The sequence below is a fragment of the Nycticebus coucang genome, chromosome 17 (genome assembly GCF_027406575.1).
Source record: "Nycticebus coucang isolate mNycCou1 chromosome 17, mNycCou1.pri, whole genome shotgun sequence".
Classification (NCBI taxonomy): Eukaryota; Metazoa; Chordata; class Mammalia; order Primates; family Lorisidae; genus Nycticebus; species Nycticebus coucang.
In genome coordinates, this window is record NC_069796.1 from 39,574,555 (window position 1) to 39,596,082 (window position 21,528).

General features: G+C 40.3%; 3 protein-coding genes and 1 non-coding gene across 6 annotated transcripts in view; 3 read left to right on the plus strand and 1 right to left on the minus strand.

Moving 5' to 3' along the window:
- LOC128569335 (protocadherin alpha-C2) overlaps positions 1-21,528 on the plus strand; it is a 181,865-nt gene that overhangs the window by 21,385 nt on the left and 138,952 nt on the right. Inside the window, exon 1 of one of the 3 annotated variants that reach the window (XM_053567515.1) lies at positions 7,962-10,420. The exons of the other annotated variants lie outside the window; for them this stretch is intronic. Coding sequence (XP_053423490.1) covers positions 8,069-10,420 — 2,352 coding nt within the window. The 5' untranslated portion in view covers positions 7,962-8,068. Of the gene's footprint in view, positions 1-7,961; positions 10,421-21,528 lie in introns of those variants that run through there. 3 annotated transcript variants of the gene reach the window in all.
- Positions 238-2,822, plus strand: LOC128569207 (protocadherin alpha-5-like). Its single transcript, XM_053567338.1, has one exon. The coding sequence runs from the start codon at positions 372-374 to the stop codon at positions 2,820-2,822; it is 2,451 nt and encodes an 816-aa protein (XP_053423313.1). The 5' UTR covers positions 238-371.
- On the minus strand, positions 4,567-4,670 carry LOC128569381 (U6 spliceosomal RNA). Its single transcript, XR_008375343.1, has one exon. It is a non-coding gene; the product is annotated as a U6 spliceosomal RNA (small nuclear RNA).
- LOC128569208 (protocadherin alpha-8-like) lies at positions 14,688-17,082 on the plus strand. Its single transcript, XM_053567340.1, is given in 2 exon segments — positions 14,688-17,009; positions 17,011-17,082. Coding segments are annotated over 2 exon segments (2,340 nt in total). The 5' UTR covers positions 14,688-14,741.

Below are 21,528 nucleotides of genomic sequence, written 5' to 3' on the forward strand. Positions count from 1 at the left end.
TAGACTTTAATGCCATGTTTTGAATGGAGATAAGGGATATAAAGAGTCATAGAAATCACGTCACTGATATTGGGAAATATTTGAGAAATAGTTGACAAATATAGGCAAATAAAGCAAAACAAAATAGAATACTTACCCTTTCATCCACATGATGTCGCTGGACACCGCGAGTTTTTTTTCCTCCTCCCCCAACATCAAGGGAATACACTGAGCATATTTTCCTTAGAAAGAAAAAGGACCTTCCATTTTGGCTCTGCTAAGAAGCTTAAAAAGGTGAGCAAATAAATAATATATAGTAAATTGGGAATTAAGTTTCTAAAAAATATCGTGTGGTGATGCAATAGAGATTTGAAAATTGGAACAAGATTGAGATGTTATATTCCCAGGGTCCGGAATCCGGGTGCCTGCTGTTCTGGCTTCTCCTAGCGTCATGGGAGGTGGGGAGCGGCCAGATCCACTACTCGGTTCCGGAGGAGGCCAAACACGGCACATTTGTGGGCCGCATCGCTCAGGATCTGGGGCTGGAGCTGACGGAACTAGTGCCCCGCCTGTTCAGAGTGGCGTCCAAAGGCCGCGGGGACCTTCTGGAGGTAAATCTGCAGAATGGCATTTTGTTTGTGAATTCTCGGATTGACCGGGAGGAGCTGTGCGGGCGGAGCGTGGAGTGCAGCATCCACCTGGAGGTGATCGTGGACAGGCCGCTGCAAGTTTTCCATGTAGAGGTGGAGGTGAAGGACATTAACGACAATCTTCCCTTGTTCTCCCGACAAGAACAAAAATTATTCATTTTAGAGTCAAGAATGCCAGATTCGCGATTTCCTATAGAGGGCGCATCTGACTTGGATATTGGAGCAAACGCAGAATTAAGATATAAATTAAATCCTAACGAATATTTTGACTTGGATATTAAAACAAATGAAGAAAAAGCGAATTTTTTAGAGCTAGTTTTGAAGAAATCCTTAGATAGGGAAGAAACCGAAGAACATCGTCTATTACTGATTGCAATTGATGGAGGAAAACCTGAACTAACAGGTACAGTTCAGTTGTTGATCAATGTATTGGATGCGAATGATAACGCCCCGGAATTTGATAAATCTATTTATAATGTGAGACTACTGGAAAATACACCGAGTGGGACATTAGTTATTAAATTGAACGCCTCAGATGCAGATGAAGGCATTAATAAGGAAATAGTGTATTTCTTTAGTAATCTTGTTTTTGACGATGTAAAATCTAAATTTACAATCAATTCTGATAGCGGTGAAATAAAAGTTAAGGGAACGCTGGATTATGAAGACTGTAATTTATATGAGATTAATATTGATGCAGTGGATAGAAGTGCATTTCCATTAGCAGGTCACTGCAAAGTAATAGTGAAACTCTTGGATGTGAATGATAATACCCCAGAAATGGCCATAACCTCCCTTTTTCTGCCTGTCAAAGAGGATGCTCCAATAAGCACCGTCATCGCGCTGATCAGAGTGTCTGACCTTGACTCAGGGGCCAATGGGCAGGTGACCTGTTCCCTAACTGCCCACGTGCCCTTTAAGCTGGTGTCCACCTTCAAGAATTACTATTCGCTGGTGCTTGACGGCGCCCTGGACCGCGAGAGTATATCTGTCCATGAGTTGGTGGTGACAGCGCGGGATGGGGGCTCCCCTTCGCTATGGGCCACAGCCAGCGTGTCCGTGGAGGTGGCCGACGTGAACGACAATGCGCCGGCCTTCCCGCAACCCGAGTACACGGTGTTTGTGAAGGAGAACAATCTTCCAGGCTGCCACATTTTTACGGTGTTGGCGCGAGACTTGGACGAGCAGGAGAACGCACGAGTATCCTATTCTCTGGTGGAGAGGCGGCTGGGCGAGCGCGCGCTGTCGAGCTACGTGTCCGTGCACGCGGAGAGCGGCAAGGTGTATGCGCTGCAGCCGCTGGACCACGAGGAGCTGGAGCTGCTGCAGTTCCAGGTGAGCGCGCGCGATGCGGGCGTGCCACCACTGGGCAGCAACGTAACCCTGCAGGTGTTTGTGGTGGATGAGAACGACAACGCGCCAGCGCTGCTAGTACCTCGGGCGGGCAGCACTGTGGGCACTGTGAGTGAGCTTGTGCCTCGGTCTGTGGGCGCGGGCCATGTGGTGGCGAAGGTGCGCGCAGTGGACGCTGACTCTGGCTACAACGCGTGGCTTTCATACGAGCTGCAGCCGGTGGCTGGAGGTGCCCGCAGCCCGTTCCGCGTGGGACTGTACACTGGCGAGATCAGCACGACGCGTGCCCTGGACGAGGCGGACGCGTCACTCCAACGCCTGCTTGTTCTGGTGAAGGACCATGGTGAGCCCGCACTGACCTCCACAGCCACCGTGCTGGTGTCTCTAGAGGAGAGCGGCCAGGCGCCAAAAGTCTCATCTCGGGTATTGGCAGGCACTGCAAGCCACGAGATGGCAATGGTAGACGTTAACGTGTACCTTATTGTCGCCATCTGTGCAGTGTCCAGTTTGTTGGTGCTCACGCTGCTGCTGTACACAGCGCTGCGGTGCTCGGCGCCTTCCACTGAGGGCGTGTATGGGCCAGGCAAGCCCAGGCTGGTGTGCTCCAGCGAGGTGGGGAGCTGTTCTTACCCACAACAGAGAAGGCAGAAGGTGTGTTTTGGGGAGGGTATGCCCAAGACCGACCTCATGGCTTTCAGTCCCAGCCTTCCTCATGGTCCCTCCTCCACAGACGATGTAAGTGGCAAAAATCTTATTCGCACCAGTATTTCTTCCTCATCCTTTAATATTAAATGTGTCATCTTTTCTTCAATTTCTTTTGTTTTTAAAAATTATGCATAATTATTGCAGCAGCTTCTTAGATGATAATGCTTTATTAATGTTAATTCATGTACTTAAAATTATGGTTATGTTTAAAATCCAGTTTATCAGCAGTAATATCTTTGCACTGAATCTTTCTTTATATATATATTATTATTATTATTTTTTAGACAGAGTCTCACTATGTCACCCTCGGTAGAGTGCTGTCCTGTCACAGCTCACAGCAACCTCGAACTCCTGGGCTTAAGCGATTCTCTTGTCTCAGCCTCCCAAATAGCTGGGACTACAGGTGCCCACCAAAACGCCTGGCTATGTTTTTGTTGCAGTTGTTGTTTAGCTGGCCTGGGCTGGGTTCGAAACCACCAGCCTCAGCGTAGGAGGCTGGCACTCTACTCATTGAGCGATAGGCACTGCCTGCACTCAATCTTTCAATAATTATTTCCTTCTTATGATTATTTATAGGGGAAATGGATTCATCTGCTTTCTATGATATTCAGTATTTTCAAAATTATGTCTTTATATAAGCACTTTAATTTTGAAAACTTAGAAAATGTAAGTCTCATATTATGACTACATAAAATGTTTTAGCATTATCACTTCAATTTTGTCTTTGTATTTCTATTGAATTTCAATTATTTAATTTTTTTACTACACTAATTTAGTGTCTTTTTCACTTATGTTTGTGCAGTAAATGATTTACTTCAATTTTGCTTAGTTGGCCTTGCCTACTTATGATTAATTTGATAGTTATTATTTAAAATTTCAGTGTTAATTGCTTCATTTTATTTTATTTTATTATTTTATTTATTTTGAGACAGAGTCTCAAGCTGTCACCCTCAGTAGAGTGCTACGGTGTCACAGCTCACAGCAACCTCAAACTCTTGGGCTTAAGCAATTCTCTTGCTTCAGCCTCCCAAGTAGCTGGGACTACAGGTGCCCATCACAATGCCTGGCTATTTTTTTGGTTGTAGTTGTCATTGTTGTTTGGTAGGCCTAGCTGGATTCGAACCTACCAGCTCAACTGTGGCTGGCACCCTAGCCACTGAAGTACAGGCACCAAGCCCATTTTATTGATTTTAATAGGAAATACGTTTACATAGTTTAATATTCTAGAAGTACAAAATAATTTAGTTAAAATTTCCCTTCCATCTCTTTCACAAAGCTGCTTAATATACTTTTAAAATACTTTGAACATTCTTGGGTGGTGCCTGTGGCTCAGTGGGTAGAGCGCTGGCCCCATATATGGAGGGTAGTGAGTTCAAACTCCGCCCAGGCTGTGGCACGTGCCTGTAGTCCCAGCTACTTGGGAGGCTCATGCAAGAGAACCGCCTAAGGCCAGGAGTTGGAGATTGCTGTGAGCAGTGTGATGCCATGGCACTCTACCAGAGGGCAATAAAGTGAGACCGTCTCTACAAAAAAATACTTTGAACATTCTTATTTCTTGGGTATCCTTCTAGAGATATTTTCTTTATATGTTAATGAACTTCTCTACTCCTTTAAAAAACATATTAGTATTGCTTTTAATCTTGCTTTATTCATTTAATAATATATCTTGACAATCATGACTTACCATTACTTAAGATTTCTCATTCTTTTATCTATAGTCTGTGTTTCCCTTACCTTATCATTAACAGTCATTGGAACAGTGATTTAATCTTACTGAAATTTGAATATTTTTCAATTTACACATTATAATAATGAGATATAATTGTGAGTGCCTGCAGTTCAGAGAATCCTAACATATTTTGGTTAAAAAGTTTTATCTTAAAATATGGAATGCCTCACAAATTTGCGTGTCATCCTTGTGCAAGAACCAATTTAATCTTCTCTGTATTATTCCAATTTTAGTATATATGCTGCTGAAAGGAGGGATTGGTCCAAAATTTTGGTTTATTATTGCTTTTAATTTTATATTTCTTTCTTTCCTCTTTTATGATTTTCTTCTTTTGTTTGTTTGGTTTTTCTAGAGATGGGTTTGTGCTCTGTCACCTAGGATTGGGTACAGTGGTATGATCATAGCCAATTGTACCCTTAAACTCCTGGTCTCAAGCCATCCTCCTGCCTTAGCTTCTAAAGTAAGTAGGACCACAGACATGCACCACTACACTTGGCTAATTTTTTAATTTTTTGTGGTGATGAGGGCCTGTGTTGCCCAAGCTGATCTTGAGCTTCTGGTCTTAATTGATCCTCCCACCTGGGCCTCCCAGAATGCTGGTATAACAGTCATGAGCCACCTTTTTCAGATTAAAAAAAGAAATGCATATGTACATATATACACGTATACATACATACATATAGTATTCTCTGATTTTTTAAAAATAAAAACTCAATTTCCCTTTAAGTACTGCTTTACCTATATTACACAAATTCTGTCATATAGTGTTTTATTCAGTTCTAAGGGGTTTTCTTAGACAAGGTTGAAGTACAGGGGCTTGATCATAATTCACTGCAGCCTCAAACAATCCTGGGCTCAAATAATCCTCCTATTTCAGTCTCTTGAGCACCTAGGACTACAGGCACTAGCCACCACCATTTGTGGCTAATTTTTTGATTTTTTTGTAGAGGTGGAGGCTATGTTGCCCAGGCTAGTCTGAAACACCTGGGCTCAAGCAATCCTCCTGCCTTGGCCTCCTAAAATGCTGGGATTACAGGTGTGAGCTACCATGTCTTCAAACACATAGTTAATATTGCACTAAAATGCAAAAAAAAAACAAAACACCTCCCACATATTTAAGAGTGAGAACATTACTCTGATTATACACATAGTAATCAATAAAGAGCATCATTAGTATGGAAAATGATATCTAACTACCTTAAAAAGCATGCTTTCTTAGGAAGTAAAGAAGAACTATAGCCATTACTATTTAGTAATAAATTTTTTAAAAGAAAATTTGTAGAAGAGTATCTAAGAATATCACTCTGTGCCTACCATGAATCATCAAATCAACAAGACCCGGTTTCTGACTTCAAGAATTTCATAGAAAGATAAAGATATGTGTCCTATGTAAATATGATCACAATAGAAGGCAAAATATAATAAGAGGTGTAAGAAAGGTAAATCACAGTGTGATGAGAATTAAAGAAAAAACTTCTGCCTTTATTTCTCTTACTGAATGAGTCCATCAAGAATTAGGATGATTTTGGCTAGGAGTCGTGGTTCACACTTGTAATCCTAGCATTCTTGGAGGCCAAGGCGGGTGGATTGCTTAAGTTTACAGTTCCAGACCAGCCTGAGCAAGAATGAGACCCTATCACTACTAAAAATAGATAAAACTGAGCCAAGAAGATCACTTGAGCCCAAGATTGGAGGTTGCTGTGAGCTATGATGACACCATGGCACTCTACTCAGGGCAACAGGTTGAGACTCTATCTCAAAAAAAAAAAAAAGTTATGATAATTTTAGTGGTTTGAAATGGAGGAGTTTGCCCTGGGAAAATATGAAACTATGAAGAAAAATAGACATTCTTGAGAAGAGAGTAGCTAAAACAAATTAGTACACAGAAAATCCGAAATATAACTAGAAACAAGGAATGGTCCCCTTTGGTTACAGTATGAGGTTCCCATAAGCTATAACCCAACTACAGCCCAAAATGAAGGGGGAAGAGGAAGGGGAGGGAGGGGAAGGAGGAAGATGAGTGGAAGGAGGGTAATGGGTGGGACCACACCTATGGTGCATTTTACAAGGGTACATGTCAAATCTACTAAGTGTAGAATATTAATGTCTTAACACAATAATTAAGAAGGTGTGGTGAAGGCTATGTTAACCAGTTTGATATAAGTATTTCAAATTGTATATAAACCAGCACATTGTACCCCATAAGTACATTAATGTACACAGCTATGATTTAATTAAAAAAAAAAAAGAAATAAGGCAAGAAAAACAATACAAGAAAAATCTTTTGAATAACTTTGAGAACTAGACCAAGAAATTTTCACACTTCTCAAAAGCCATTTGAAAGCTATCAAAAATTGTGAAGCAATAGGATAAGTGTTTCAGAAAGATGACTATAAGGGTTAAGTGCAGGATGAATAAGATTGGAATAAGCAAGGTGACACCGTAAGAAGCTGTTGTAATACTCCAGGAGAATAGCAATTACAAAAACTTCTTTAAGGGTGGGGCCTGTGGTTCAAAGCCAGCCCTGGCCAAAAAAAACAAAAACTGAAACAAAAACATTTAAGAAAGCATTAGAATACAGATGTAATTATTTTACTTGCAGCTAGGAACATTGAAGTGAAATATTCAAGAAAAGTAGCTCTATAAAGTAGATACAAAAAGAATAGAATATCTCAAGAAGTGATTAAGCAACTGCTCTATGAATTATGGGTGAGCATTAAAATTTATCAGATGAAATAGTTACATTGTGAAAGAAATAATCCAAATCATATTGGAGACTGTAAAAACAGTTATGTATTCATAAAACACAAAGCTTAGAAAGAATAGAAGAGCAACCAAATATGGAATTATGAAGTCCTGTAACAGAATATATAAATTCTGATGAAGAGAAAAATTTAGAATACTTCCTCCTCAAAAAGTTTACTTAATACAAATTTTACCTTTGCAAAGATTCCAAAACCCTTTATTATTTTGTTTTCTTGAGAAAAGTATCTCAATAGTAGTTAATATTTCCTACCTCTTTACAAAACAAAACAAAACACAGCCCCCCCCCCAAAAAAAACCCAACCTTTTGTTTCTCTTCCATTAGTAGATTCTTGCGATCCTGGTCCCTAGTAGAAGTTTCCTTAACAGGATACTGAATCTAAGAACGTGAAGTTTACTGAACTCTAGAGCAAAGGAATTTGAACATAGTATTGTTCAAATTTTAAATGATTTAGTCACGCAGGTTTCTGTCTTTATCTAAAAGTGTGTGGAAAAACGTTTTTCAAGGCATGAGAAAACTACAGGTATGGTCACATGAAATATTCAAAAGCCACTAATTATCTAAGAATGCCTATAGTAAGCATGAGAGATGGTGTCCTACACTTTGAAAACAATGAAGAAAAAATTCAGTATTTGAAATAGAGCTTTTCATTTTACTGATTTTTGTAATTCGTACTTGCTATGTGGGCCACATGATGTCGCTCTTTACCACAAATTCGTTCATTATCAACAAAACCTAGTCATTTGTTTTCCCATTGGAAAGACACTCCACTCTCCTTCGGATGCTCCACAATGACCAGCGCTTCAGGATTGAAATGAAGGGATGAAAAGATTGCTATACATTTGGAGGCAAGTTTCGCTGAACAGAATAAAAAGCCAATAAATTGAAATGGTGTGCTCCCGTGGATGTGACCCAGGAAGCCGGCATCTATTGCAGTTTATTGTAATTCTAGCATCCTGGGAGGCAGGGAGCGGCCAGCTCCATTACTCAATCCCAGAGGAGGCCAAACACGGCACCTTCGTGGGTCGCATCGCGCAGGACCTGGGGCTGGAGCTGGTGGAACTGGTGCCCCGCCTGTTCCGGGTGGTGTCCAAAGGCCGCGGGGACCTTCTGGAGGTAAATCTGCAGAATGGCATTTTGTTTGTGAATTCTCGAATTGACCGAGAGGAGCTGTGCGGGCGGAGCGCGGAGTGCAGCATTCACTTGGAGGTGATTGTGGACAGGCCGCTTCAAGTTTTCCACGTAGAGGTGGAGGTGAAGGACATTAACGACAACCCGCCTGTTTTCCCAGATGCACAAAAGAATCTGTTCATCGCGGAATCTAGGCCACTTCACTCTCGGTTTCCACTAGAGGGCGCATCCGATGCAGATATCGGGGAGAATGCTCTGCTCACTTACAGACTGAGCTCCAATGAGTATTTCTCGCTGGATGTACCAACCAAGGATGAGCAGGTAAAACCTCTTGGACTTACATTAAGGAAGCCTTTAGACAGAGAAGAAGCTTCAGAGCTTCATTTATTGCTCATGGCCACCGATGGGGGCAAACCCGAACTGACTGGCACTGTTCGGTTACTCATCACAGTGCTGGATGCCAATGACAATACCCCAGTTTTCGACAGAACACTCTATAAAGTGAAATTACTGGAAAATGTTTCTATTGGGACGCTGGTGATTAACCCCAATGCATCAGATTTAGATGAAGGCTTGAATGGGGATATTATTTATTCTTTCTCTAGTGATGTTTCTCCAGATGTAAAATCCAAGTTCCACATAGACCCCATAACTGGGGAAATTACAGTGACAGGACTAATTGATTTTGAAGAAAGTAAAGCCTACAAAATTCGAGTAGAGGCTATTGATAAAGGTTTCCCACCACTGGCCGGTCATTGTACAGTTCTTGTGGAAGTTGTGGATGCTAATGACAATGCTCCACAGTTGACTATTACTTCACTGTCTCTCCCTGTCTCCGAGAACGCCCAACCAGGCACAGTCATCACATTGATTAGCGTGTTTGACCTAGATTTTGGAGCCAACGGTCAGGTGACCTGCTCACTGACGCCCCAAATTCCCTTCAAGCTTGTATCCACCTTCAAAAATTACTATTCTTTGGTGTTGGACAGCGCCTTGGACCGAGAACGTGTGTCTGCCTATGAGTTGGTGGTGATAGCTCGAGATGAGGGCTCGCCTTCTCTGTGGGCCACGGCCAGTGTGTCTGTGGAGGTGGCCGATGTGAACGATAACGCACCAGCCTTCCCACAGCCGGAGTACACCGTGTTCGTGAAGGAGAATAATCTTCCGGGCTGTCACATCTTTACAGTGTCGGCGTGGGATGCGGATGCGCAGGAGAACGCAATGGTGTCCTACTCTCTGGTGGAGAGGCCAGTGGGCGAGCGCGCGCTGTCGAGCTACGTGTCGGTGCACGCGGAGAGTGGCAAGGTGTATGCGCTGCAGCCGCTGGACCACGAGGAGCTGGAGCTGCTGCAGTTCCAGGTGAGCGCGCGGGACGCAGGCGTGCCACCTCTGGGCAGCAATGTAACGCTGCAAGTGTTTGTGCTTGATGAGAATGACAATGCACCCAAGCTGCTGGCGCCTCGGGCTGACATGGGCGTTGGTGCAGTTAGCGAGTTGGTGCCACGGTCTGTGGGCGCGGGTCATGTAGTGGCGAAGGTGCGGGCAGTGGATGCGGACTCTGGGTACAACGCATGGCTTTCCTATGAGCTGCAGCCTGTAGCAGGTATGCGTAGCCTGTTCCGTGTAGGTCTGTACACTGGTGAGATCAGCACCACACGGGCCCCAGACGAAGCGGACACTCTGCGCCAGCACCTGTTGGTGTTGGTAAAAGACCATGGTGAGCCCGTGCTGACGACCACTGCCACTGTGTTGGTGTCACTAGTGGAGAGCAGCCAGGTGGCAAAGGCCTCTTCTAGGGCATTGGAGGGCAATGCGGTGCCAGACCCATCGCTGATGGATGTCAATGCATACCTCATTGTTGCCATCTGCGCGGTGTCTAGTCTGTTAGTGCTCACACTGTTCCTGTACACCGCACTTCGATGCTCCACGCCACCCACCAAGGGCTCGTGCAGGCCCAGCAAGCCCAGGCTGGTGTGCTCCAGCACAGCTGGGAGCTGGTCAAACTCACAGCATGGGCATCAGAGAGTATGCTTTGGAGAGAGTCCACCCAAGGCTGACCTCATGGCCTTCAGCCCCAGTCTTCCTCAGGGTTCCACCTCTACAGAGAATGTGAGTCATAATAATCTTGTTTCCAGCAATCTAATAATATTTATTTCAGCATTTCTTCTTAAATATTCCTTGTGATTTCTTCTTTTTAGTTGATTCTTTTCTATATAATTTTTCAATGTTGTGCCGTGTTTGTCCAAATTAACTATTTAGAATTATATTTGTTTAGTATGTACTTTTTCTTTTGGAGCATGCAGTTCTGTAGATCAAAAGTTGCTTACTTTCTATTTTGGGAGGAAGATTTTTCTAGTTGAAAAGAATGGATCCGGTGGCGCCTGTGGCTCAGTGAGTAGGGCAACGGCCCCATATGCCGAGGATGGCGGGTTCAAACTCAGCCCCGGCCAAACTGCAACAAAAAATAACCGGGCGTTGTGGCGGGCGCCTGTAGTCCCAGCTGCTTGGGAGGCTGAGGCAAGAGAATCACATAAGCCCAAGAGTTAGAGGTGGCTGTGAGCCGTGTGACGTCACGGCACTCTACTGAGGGCAGTACAGTGAGACTCTATCTCTAAAAAAAAAATTAAAAAAAAAAGAAAAGAATGGATCCATCTTCCTATTATATAGTGTATTTCCAAAACCAAATGTTTACATGTCCATACTTTTCTAGTCAATCTTAATAAATGCTATAATAAAAAATTTGAGATGTAGTTTGACCTAACACTTATTCTACATATTATTCTAATTTTATAAAATGTGTTTCAATATCACATGTTTAATTTTGCCCATTTATGTTTAGTGTAGTACTTGAATTATTTTAATTTCTTATTACACCAATTTATCTTCTCATCTTCATCACATATGTGTTGTACTGACTTTTTAAAACTTACATTATTGAATTGTGCTATGTTCATGATGAATGAATATTTGCAAATCAACAAAACAGTTTAAATGACAGTTAAATAGTCTTTTTACTGTGTTCCTTGTTTGTACAGGCAATATATTCACCTTCCAAATTTCAAAGAATGAGGGCCTGTAATCCCAGCACTCTGGGGTGCTGAGTGGGGGTGGATCACCTGAGCTCACTAGTTGGAGACCAGCCTGAACTAGAGCAAGACTCCACCTCTAAAAATAGCCAGTGTTGTGGCAGGCACCTCTAGTCCCAGCTGCTTGAGAGGCTGAGGCAAAAGAATCAACTGAGCCCAGGAATCTGAGGTTGCTGTGAGCCATGACACTATGGCACCCTAAAACAAAAACAGAAACAAACCAACCAAAATTTCAAGGAATGAAATCTAGTATATACATGTGGTAAAGTCTCCTTGCCACCTCCAATCCTTAACCATTCACTTTACCTTTCTAAATTCCTGAAGCAATTTCAATTTCTTTTGTAAATAACAAGGTCATGCATGTATGTGTATGTTTACAGCCTTCCTTCCTTCCTTCCATTTCTCTTTCTTGGACAGGGTCTAACTGTTGCTGGGGCTAGAGAGTAGTGCAGTGGCACAATCATAGCTCATTGCAACTTCAAACTCTGGGGCTCAAATGATCCTCTTAACTCCAGAGTACTTATGAATACATGTGTGAATCACCACAGCCAGCCAATTTTTTTTTTTTATTTTTGGTAAAGTCAAAGTCTTGCTATGTTGTTCAGGCTGCTATCAAGAGATGTAGCCTCTGCTTGGCGCTCATAGCACAGTAGTTTCGGTGCTGGCCACATACACGAAGGCTGGCGGGCTCAACCCAGCCAGGGCCAGCCAAGCAACAGTGACAACTGCAACAGAAAAATAGTTCAGCGCTGTGGGGGGCGCCTGTAGTCCCAGCTACTTGGGAGGCTGAGGCAAGAGAATTGCTTAAGCTCAAGAGTTTGAGGTTGCTATGAGCTGTGATGCCAAGGCACTACCGAGGGCGTCATAGTGAAACTCTGTCTCAAGAAAAAAAAAAGATGTAGCCTCAAGCAATACTTCTGCCTTGGCCTCTGAAAGTACTAGGATTACAGGCATGAGCCATTTTTCTGAAGCCTGCTTTTCTTAAAAAAAAACAAAAACAAAAAACCCAAACCCTTAAGTAATTGCACTATAAACCTTCTCTTCTGCATTTTTTGTTTTTCCACCTTAAATTGTATATTGGTTGTATGTCATATGATTTCATAAGTGTTTCCTCATTCTTTGTATTTATTGTATTTTTCAGTTTTTTATATCTGCATCTTATTTTATTGTAAGGATACATCATGATTTATTCATCCAGTTCTCTATTATGGAATAAACAAAAACAATAACTTAATTGCCAAAACTTCTTTTTAAAATTTACAAATAATTTGGTTCTTTAGGAATTTCATTTTTGGATATCTTGCTTTTTATTGTTTTCAACAAAATTCAAGAACTTGTTTAATGATCACTAGAATTACTAGTGACAAGTAAATTCACATTCACCATAAAGAGACCAAATTTAAGCTCCTTTTGAAATAATACTCAGTTTTGGGAAAAGATTTATAAATATTCTAGACTTTCAGTGATGGTAATTGTAATTGTTTTTATTGTTTTACTTATTTTCTTTTATGCTTACATGCATGCATTTTCCAGAAAAACTTCCTGGCATATTTTAAAGAATTTTAAAAAATCCTACTTATCTTGGGAAATGATAGATGTTGATTATTTTCCTTAGCAATCTATATTCACCAGTCATCATTACTCTTTTTAAAAAGCTAAAATAGTTTTCAGATGTTCAAACTCTTTGACTTTTGTCTTGGCTATGGAATTTTTTCCCTGTTGGTAAAGTCCCTCACGCCATTTTCTTTGCAAAAAATTTGCTATTCTTTAGAATCAACTACAGAAATAGTCTTTGAAAAATGTGAGGATAAATTTGTTTACCATGAAATGTCTTTATTCACCTTTTCTACTTTACTTGCTTTTTGTAAAAATTTTGTAGAAATTCAAAGGAACTCTTAATTACCTATTGTGTAGGCATTCATGATAAACATATGGAGAATTTACTCTTGAGATGGACTTTGACAAATTTGAAGAAAAATTTTGAACAAAGTGTGTTGAGGAAGAGACAACATATTTCTGTAAAATATAATGCATATTAGAAGGTGGTTACTGAGAAGATCATCTCATATGTATCTCCCAGTCGGTCAATAGAAAGACAAACTCAATATAGATTTTATTGCGATCCAATGAAAGCTGTACTCATGAAATTATCACATAACAATGAAATTATGATATACGAAAGGAGAACTGGGATGTATGCAAACTTTAAATATGGTAGGCAAGACAAAGAAGTCATAAAAATATGCATAGTATGTTTGTAGAAAGATCATGGTATAAGAATTGTGATTTTTAAAAGATTTTGATTTTGGGTGATTAGTAATTGGATGTTCTTTTGATTTTAGTCAACTTGTTTTCTAGATGATTTAGGGTATAATGGTAAAAATGTCATGTAGAAGATGGAAATAGGGGGTTGGAGATATAGATTTAAGAATACTTCAAATAATAAGCTAAATTGAAGGTCTGGAAATAGAAACACTTAAAAAAGGATAGAGAAAAAATACAACTAAAGGTATAACTTTGGAAAATATCCATATTTTTTAGCAGCAGGAAGAAGAACCAACAGAGAAGCCAATGATAGAAATATTGCTAGGGTTTGTTGTGGCGGAGAAATCTCTGAAGGAAGTATTTTAAGTGAGAGAGCTATTTTGACAAGTGGCAGAGATATCAAGAAATATTGTAAAGAATGTGCATTTATATTTTTCATTAGTAAATAAAACTTTAGAAAATTTGACATTCATTGACTACAGAAAAGAATAAATTTAACAATAATCTAGAAGAAGATAAAATTTGGAAAAGTTAGAATTATATACTCATCTAAGAGTAATATATACCACTATTTCCGGTGACCGCATTCTTTCCACATCCATGGAAGGATATCCATGGCTTCTGATATCCCCAACATATCTAGATCATATTTAAATTTATTGCTAATTGATACCAATTTTAAAAATTCTGGGAAGAAACTCCTTTCCTTATGAAGAAAGAGATCACTAGATGAAATTAAATTACTGTAAGTGGCAAGAACGGTATAATGCTTCTCCACTTGATAAAGTTAAGGTGTTCTATTAAAGTAGGATAAAGGGAAAGAAAATACTTCGTAAAAGAAAGAACCGACATACTGAGGAAATAAATTCATATTATCATTACCTTTGGAAGCCACAGGATGTCGCTGTCTACCAAGAAGTTCTGGCTAGCCGAGCTCCAAAGTCGTTCCTCCGACAGTATCTGTCTCTAAAAGGCAAACAATGGCAGATGCCGCGGAATTGGATTAAAAGACTCCAGAGAACACAGTAGTTCATCTTTAAACTAAGACAAGATTTTCTGACAGGGAACTAGTACTTAACATGGTGTATTCCTGGCAACGAAACCCGGGATCCCGGTGTTTGCTGCTCTCTCTTCTGCTCCTTGCATTCTGGGAGGCTGGGAGCGGCCAGCTTCACTACTCCATCCCGGAGGAGGCCAAACACGGCACCTTTGTGGGACGCATCGCTCAGGATCTGGGATTGGAGCTGGTGGAGCTGGTGCCGCGCCTTTTCCGAGTAGTGTCCAAAGGCGGTGGGGACCTTCTGGAGGTAAATCTGCAGAATGGTGTTTTGTTTGTGAATTCTCGGATTGACCGGGAGGAGCTGTGCGGGCGGAACACGCAGTGCAGCATCCACCTGGAGGTGATAGTGGACAGGCCGCTTCAAGTTTTCCATGTGGAGGTGGAGGTGAAGGACATAAATGACAACCCGCCTGTGTTCCCATTAGAAGAACAAAAGCTGTTTGTTTCAGAATCTAGAATGCCAGACTCTCGGTTTCCGCTAGAGGGCGCGTCGGACGCAGATATTGGCGCTAACTCCGTTTTAACCTACAGCCTTAGCTCTAATGATTACTTTACATTAGATGTAAAAGCAAAGAACGAGGAAAATAAACTGGTTGAGCTCGTATTAAGGAAACCCTTGGACAGAGAGGCCGCTACAGCACACAGTTTATTCCTGACAGCCACTGATGGAGGCAAACCTGACCTTACAGGCACCGTTCAGCTGCTGATCACCGTGCTGGATGTCAACGATAATGTTCCTACTTTTGAAAAATCTGAATATGAAGTAAGAATATTTGAAAACGCGGAAAATGGAACAACAGTTATCAGATTGAATGCTTCTGATCGCGATGAAGGTGCAAATGCGGCAATTTCATACTCTTTTAATAGGCTTGTTCCAACCATGATTATTGATCAATTTAGCATAGATGCAAATACTGGAGAAATAGTAATTCAACGTAATTTGGATTTTGAACAAGTAAATTTATACAAAATCCGTGTTGATGCGACGGACAAAGGCCACCCTCCAATGGTAGGTCATTGCACTGTTTTAATAAGAGTTTTGGATAAAAATGATAATGCCCCCCAGATTGCATTGACTTCCTTATCCTTGCCTGTCAGAGAGGATGCCCAATTCGGCACTGTCATTGCCCTGATCAGTGTGAACGACCTTGATTCAGGTGCCAATGGGCAGGTTATGTGTTCCCTGACGCCCGACATTCCCTTCAAGCTTGTGTCCACCTTCAAGAATTACTATTCGTTGGTGCTGGACAGCCCCCTGGACCGTGAGAGTGTGTCAGCTTATGAGTTGGTGGTGACGGCAAGGGACGGGGGCTCGCCTTCACTTTGGGCCACGGCCAGTGTGTCCGTGGAGGTGACCGATGTGAACGACAATGCGCCGGTCTTTGCACAGCCCGAGTACACCGTGTTCGTGAAGGAGAACAACCCGCCGGGCTGCCACATCTTTACTGTATCTGCGCGGGACGCGGATGCGCAGGAGAACGCGCTGGTGTCCTACTCGCTGGTGGAGAGGCGGGTGGGCGAGCGCGCGCTGTCGAGCTACATTTCGGTGAACGCGGAGAGCGGCAAGGTGTACGCGCTGCAGCCACTGGACCACGAGGAGCTGGAGCTGCTGCAGTTCCAGGTGAGCGCACGCGACACAGGCGTGCCACCGCTGGGCAGCAACGTGACCCTGCAGGTGTTCGTGCTGGACGAGAACGACAATGCCCCCAAGCTGCTGACGCCTCGGGTTGGTGGCAGTGGCCACATGCTGACTGAGCTGGTGCCGCGGTCAGTGGGGGCGGGCCATGTGGTGGCGAAGGTGCGCGCGGTGGACGCGGACTCAGGCTACAACGCGTGGTTGTCATATGAGCTGGAGCCAGCAGAAGGCAATGCCCGCGGCCCGTTCCACGTGGGTCTGTACACGGGCGAAATTAGTACCATGCGCGCCTTGGACGAGGAGGACTCTCAGCGCCAGCACCTACTGGTGCTGGTGAAAGACCACGGAGATCCAGCACTGACTGCCACGGCCACGGTGCTGGTGTCCCTGGTGGAGCACGGCCAGGCGCCAAAGGCCTCCTCACGGGCATTTTCGAGGGCCGCAGGACAGGAGGCGGTGTTGGTGGATGTCAACGTGTACCTGATCATCGCCATCTGTGCGGTGTCTAGCTTGTTGGTGCTCACGCTGCTGCTGTACACGGTGCTGCGGTGCTCAGCGCCTCCCGCCGCGAGCGCGGGCGAGCGGAACAAACCCAGGCTGATGTGCTCCGGCGCGGTGGGGAGCTGGTCAAACTCGCAGCAGAGAAGGCAGGGGATGTGCTCTGGAGAGGGGCTGCCCAAGACCGACCTCATGGCCTTCAGCCCCAGCCTTCCACCGACTCTGAGATCAGGGGATGCAGGTGAACAGCAAGATTTAAATGTTGATCATGGCCTTAAAGTAAGTCCATTTATATTTAGAAATTATGAATTATGTTTGTGGAAACTAAAATTACTTTTAAAGTGTTTCACATTCTTGGGCATATTTAGAGTCAATATTCAAACATTGTTTTAATTTTTAAAAACCCCATACAATTTATTTCTTAGAGCCTTAATACATTATTAACCATTCTCTACAGATTGGGTTTGTTCTCAAACTCGTTATCATTGGATAGTTTCCTTTTGTATTGAATATTGATTTTGGTTCAGTCTTCTCTTAACAATACTCCAATAACATCCAGTGTATTTGGAGTTTTGTAGAAATGTATTCTTCCAAAGCCTTTTTTGGGGGGTGGGGGAGGGGATTATCCTCTGAAATTTTAATCTTATTTTATATGCTGTACGTTAAAATTCACTTTTTAAATGCAGGTATTATCTTGTTCTTATATACATATTTATTTTTATTCACTTTATTTGGTTTTATGTTTATTTGTTTTTGTTTTGAGACAGTCTCACTCTGTTGCCTTTAATAGGGTGCTGTGGTGTCATGGCTCACAGCAATCTCTAACTCAAGATTGGAGGCGCTCGGCTAGGTTTTCTATTTTTAGTAGCCTTGGGGTCTGCTTCTTGGTTAGGCTGGTCTCCAAATCCTGAGTTGCGGGGATCCATCCGCCTGGGCTTCCCACAGTGCTAGGATTACAGACATGCACTACCCTGCCCAGCCTATTTTTATTTACTTTTAGATCTCAGCTTGTCTATTTTTTTAATCCGCCTTTGTAGTGTCTGATAGTCAAAAATATCTTTAATGTTTCCCTATTGTGGAGCTAAGCAGTTCATAGATAAAGTACAGAATAATTTCCTTCCAAAATTTCATCGTTTTCACTGTCTTCCTAATTTTATTATGAACCAGCTAAAATGAAAGCAAGGGGGAACAAAAATATTCCTTTTAGTCCAGTCTCATTTAGAACATATTGCTATTTGGAGACATTTTTATACACTTAGATGATTTTTTACAGGTGTCTTGTCAACAATTTAACTTTTTTTAGCACTTATGTTTAGAAAATAATCACCTTTGGTCTCACAAGTATTGGGTAAACTCTAATCATAATTTCAGTCTTTTGTACGTGAGTTGGAATGTTATCAATAATATTTTACATTAAGATGATATTTAATATATGACTTAGCAAAATATTTTGATCAGAAAAATTGTACATGGTAATTCCATTCTTGCAGACTAAATTTATAATTTAAAAATCTTCAGTACACAGAGTATCCAGTCTGATCCTGGTGATTAGTTCATGTAGAAACATTTAGTATTCTGGAATAAATCTTTAAAAAGTCCAAAAATTTTGTTGTTTTTCAACCTTTTTTTCTTTTAGTTCTTCTTCTTGTCTTTTTACATTTGCTTCTTAAGACTTTTTGACCTGCTTTGATATTAAATACTCATTAAATTTTAAGGGTATTACTTTTTGGAGATTGCTAGAACTTAGTGAAAGGGAATGAAGAGTTTTGGGGACTCTGAATTCTTATAATTTGCTATTGACATAGTTTTTAATCTTATCAGTAGGATCCATTAGTATAATCATTTATGATCACATTATATGCCCCTTGCCCAACCGGAAGTAATCTAAAAGCAGAATTATTTTGTGTTTGATTTTTCTACTTCTCATAATCTCTGTTAATGTTTAGAATTTTATTTGGCTGTTAAAAACATATTATGTAATATGAGACATTTTAATTTAAGAGCTTTTGTCTTTTCTATATGCTTATCTTTATTATACTGTTTGAATAAAATGTGAAGTTTTTCCTTTGTGAAAGTAATCTTACTCTTATATTTCCTAGTCCGTGTATATCTACCTTGTTCTCAGGTATAACCTTACTACTGAATTTTCCTCCTAAATGTTTAATTGTTTTTTAAAAATACCATAAATAGAAAAAAGGGGTACTTTCTACTATCTTGCATTGTATTTGATAACTCACCATTTCAATCAGTTTAGTTCTGTGTTCCTCCAACTGTCTAATTGATATTCACATTTCATATTCATATGCTTTTCACAATGAGGGAGTCTAAACCTATTTCTTATATGTTAATACTTTTCACAGTTCTAACTATGGTAATGATTTTAGCTATTAACTATTTCTTAAATTTAGATGCATTGTAAGTTAGTCATTAAGGGTCACTATGGGTTGTAAAGTTCCCTGGATCAAATTCCTCCTCTACCATTTTTTTTAATGTGTAGTCTTTGGTAAAGTATTTGTCATTCAGTTCGTTGGTTTTCATTTATGCATGATAAATTTAAATTTTACAGCATAGATTTTTTGAATCAAGCAAATTAATATTTATAAATTGTTTACGATAAAGTCTGGCAAGTGGTATAATAAAATTTAGTTATTATTATTCTCAAAGAGGAAAGTAAATGAATGATTGAAGAAAGAAAACCTAAAATGTCTGAAAGTCATTATGGCCTTCCATATTCATCTAATTGTATGTGAATATTATTTTTTGAAAAGTCATTTTTTCAGATTAACTCAGGATATCTCAATATTTTGGATGTTGTGTGGCAAAATGAAAAATCTAGAAGTCAGTTTTTATATGTTTTGTAAAGTCAAATTATCACCACAAATGTAAAAAAATGGGGGTCTACAAAGATTAAAGTCCCCTTGAGGGAATTCTGGACTACCTTATTAGGTTAATAGTAGTCTCTTTCCCATATTTATAAGTTGCCTGAAATGCCTCAGGGGTCTGAGTAGATTCAGAAATTTTTATGTGTTTCTTTTTACTAACAGTGTTTTTCTTAAATAGACATATACAATAATATTTTGATGATGTTTTAAAATGAAATTGTGTTACAGTCCAATTCAAAAGGAGTAAACCATTTGTATAGACAGTATTGTATAATAACTTTAAAATATACTTTCATAGCAAGTAGAGAAGACCATAGTTACTAGTCTTCAGAAATCATTGAATTATCAAGACTCATCCTCTGGCTTCAAAAATTTGAAGTAAAAATGAAGAACGAGTCATACAATGCAAGAGAAGATAATTATAACAGGCACGAAAGAGGTAAATAATAGTGAGGCTGAAGTTGAAAGAAAATCACTTTCTATTTGACTTTTTGAAGGAACACTTGAAAGAGTATGGTTTTTAAATGGCTAAATTTCCCCTGGGAGAATATTGAGAATAACAGACATTTATGTGAAGGAGAAAACACGCAAAATTGAAGAAAACAAAAGACATCAATATGACTGGAAACATGGAAAATTATACTTTGGTTAAAATATATGGTGTATATATTTTTGAAATTTATTCTATATTTTGCATAGAATAAAGGCAGAAAAAGTAATGTGAGAAAATCTCTTGATTTTGAGTACTAGACTTAGTGACTTTGAGTAGATTAAGGAGTTTGGATTCTCTTCAGAATTAATTGAGAGCTATCAAAATATTTTGAGAAAAGTAACACAAGGCCTTTTCAAAAAGGCTGAATGGGAAGATGAACTAAGAAGCTACTGCAATAATGAAGGATAGCAGCAATGGTAAAAAGCACCTCTTAGGCTGTTATTAGTAAGAATATGAAAGAAAAGATAGACGTGCAGAAATATCAATGACACAATAAATTGTCATGATTTTGCCTTTAGACTTGAGAAGCACTAAAATCTAGATTTATTTGATCTATTTGCACTCTGGAATAAGATAATAAAATGCACAAGAACTCTGTAAAATATAGGCAGGAAAAGAGTCCCAAACATAACTTTAAAAACAGAAATTGCTCAAAGTACTTAGGGTGAACAATAATGAAATAATAAATAAAATGTATTATGAAAATATAATACAAACTATATTTTAGATTATAAAGAAGAGCTTATTCATAAATGATAAGACTTGTAAAGGATTAAATTATGGAGATGAAGGAATGCAACATGTTTCTGGAAACAGATTATGAAGAGAAAAACAGAAAATATTTTCTGTCCATTGCAAGACCTTAAAGCAAATCTTACTTTTTTGTGAAATATTCCATACATCTTCAATTCATAAAATTATCCAAGAAAACTCTACTTCAATTGGCTACTCATTTTTCTTGATTTCTTTTTTCAGAAATGAGCAAGTTTCTTTTTCATTAGTAGATTCCTAAGTTTCTAGATTTACTACGGATAATGACCTGTTGAGTTATTTTACATCAGAATCCCAAACGGATCCATATGGGAGATTCTGAATTCCAGAACAAAAGAATTTTCCCGTCTAAAATTTGTGTGTTTTTTTAAGTGAATGGATGTTTTTATTGTGAATGGCACTTCATTCCTGATATTATTTTAAAATTATGTGGAAAGTTTTCTCCATCCTAAGAAGGCCACCACATTCAAGGTCCTACTAAATTTTAGGGGCTGTGTGTTTGCTAAGATGCCTCTAGCAAGAAAAC

Coding starts and splice junctions, on each gene's coding strand:
- LOC128569207 (XM_053567338.1), top strand. CDS start 372: ATGTTATATTCCCAGGGTCCGGAATCCGGGTGCCTGCTGTTCTGGCTT.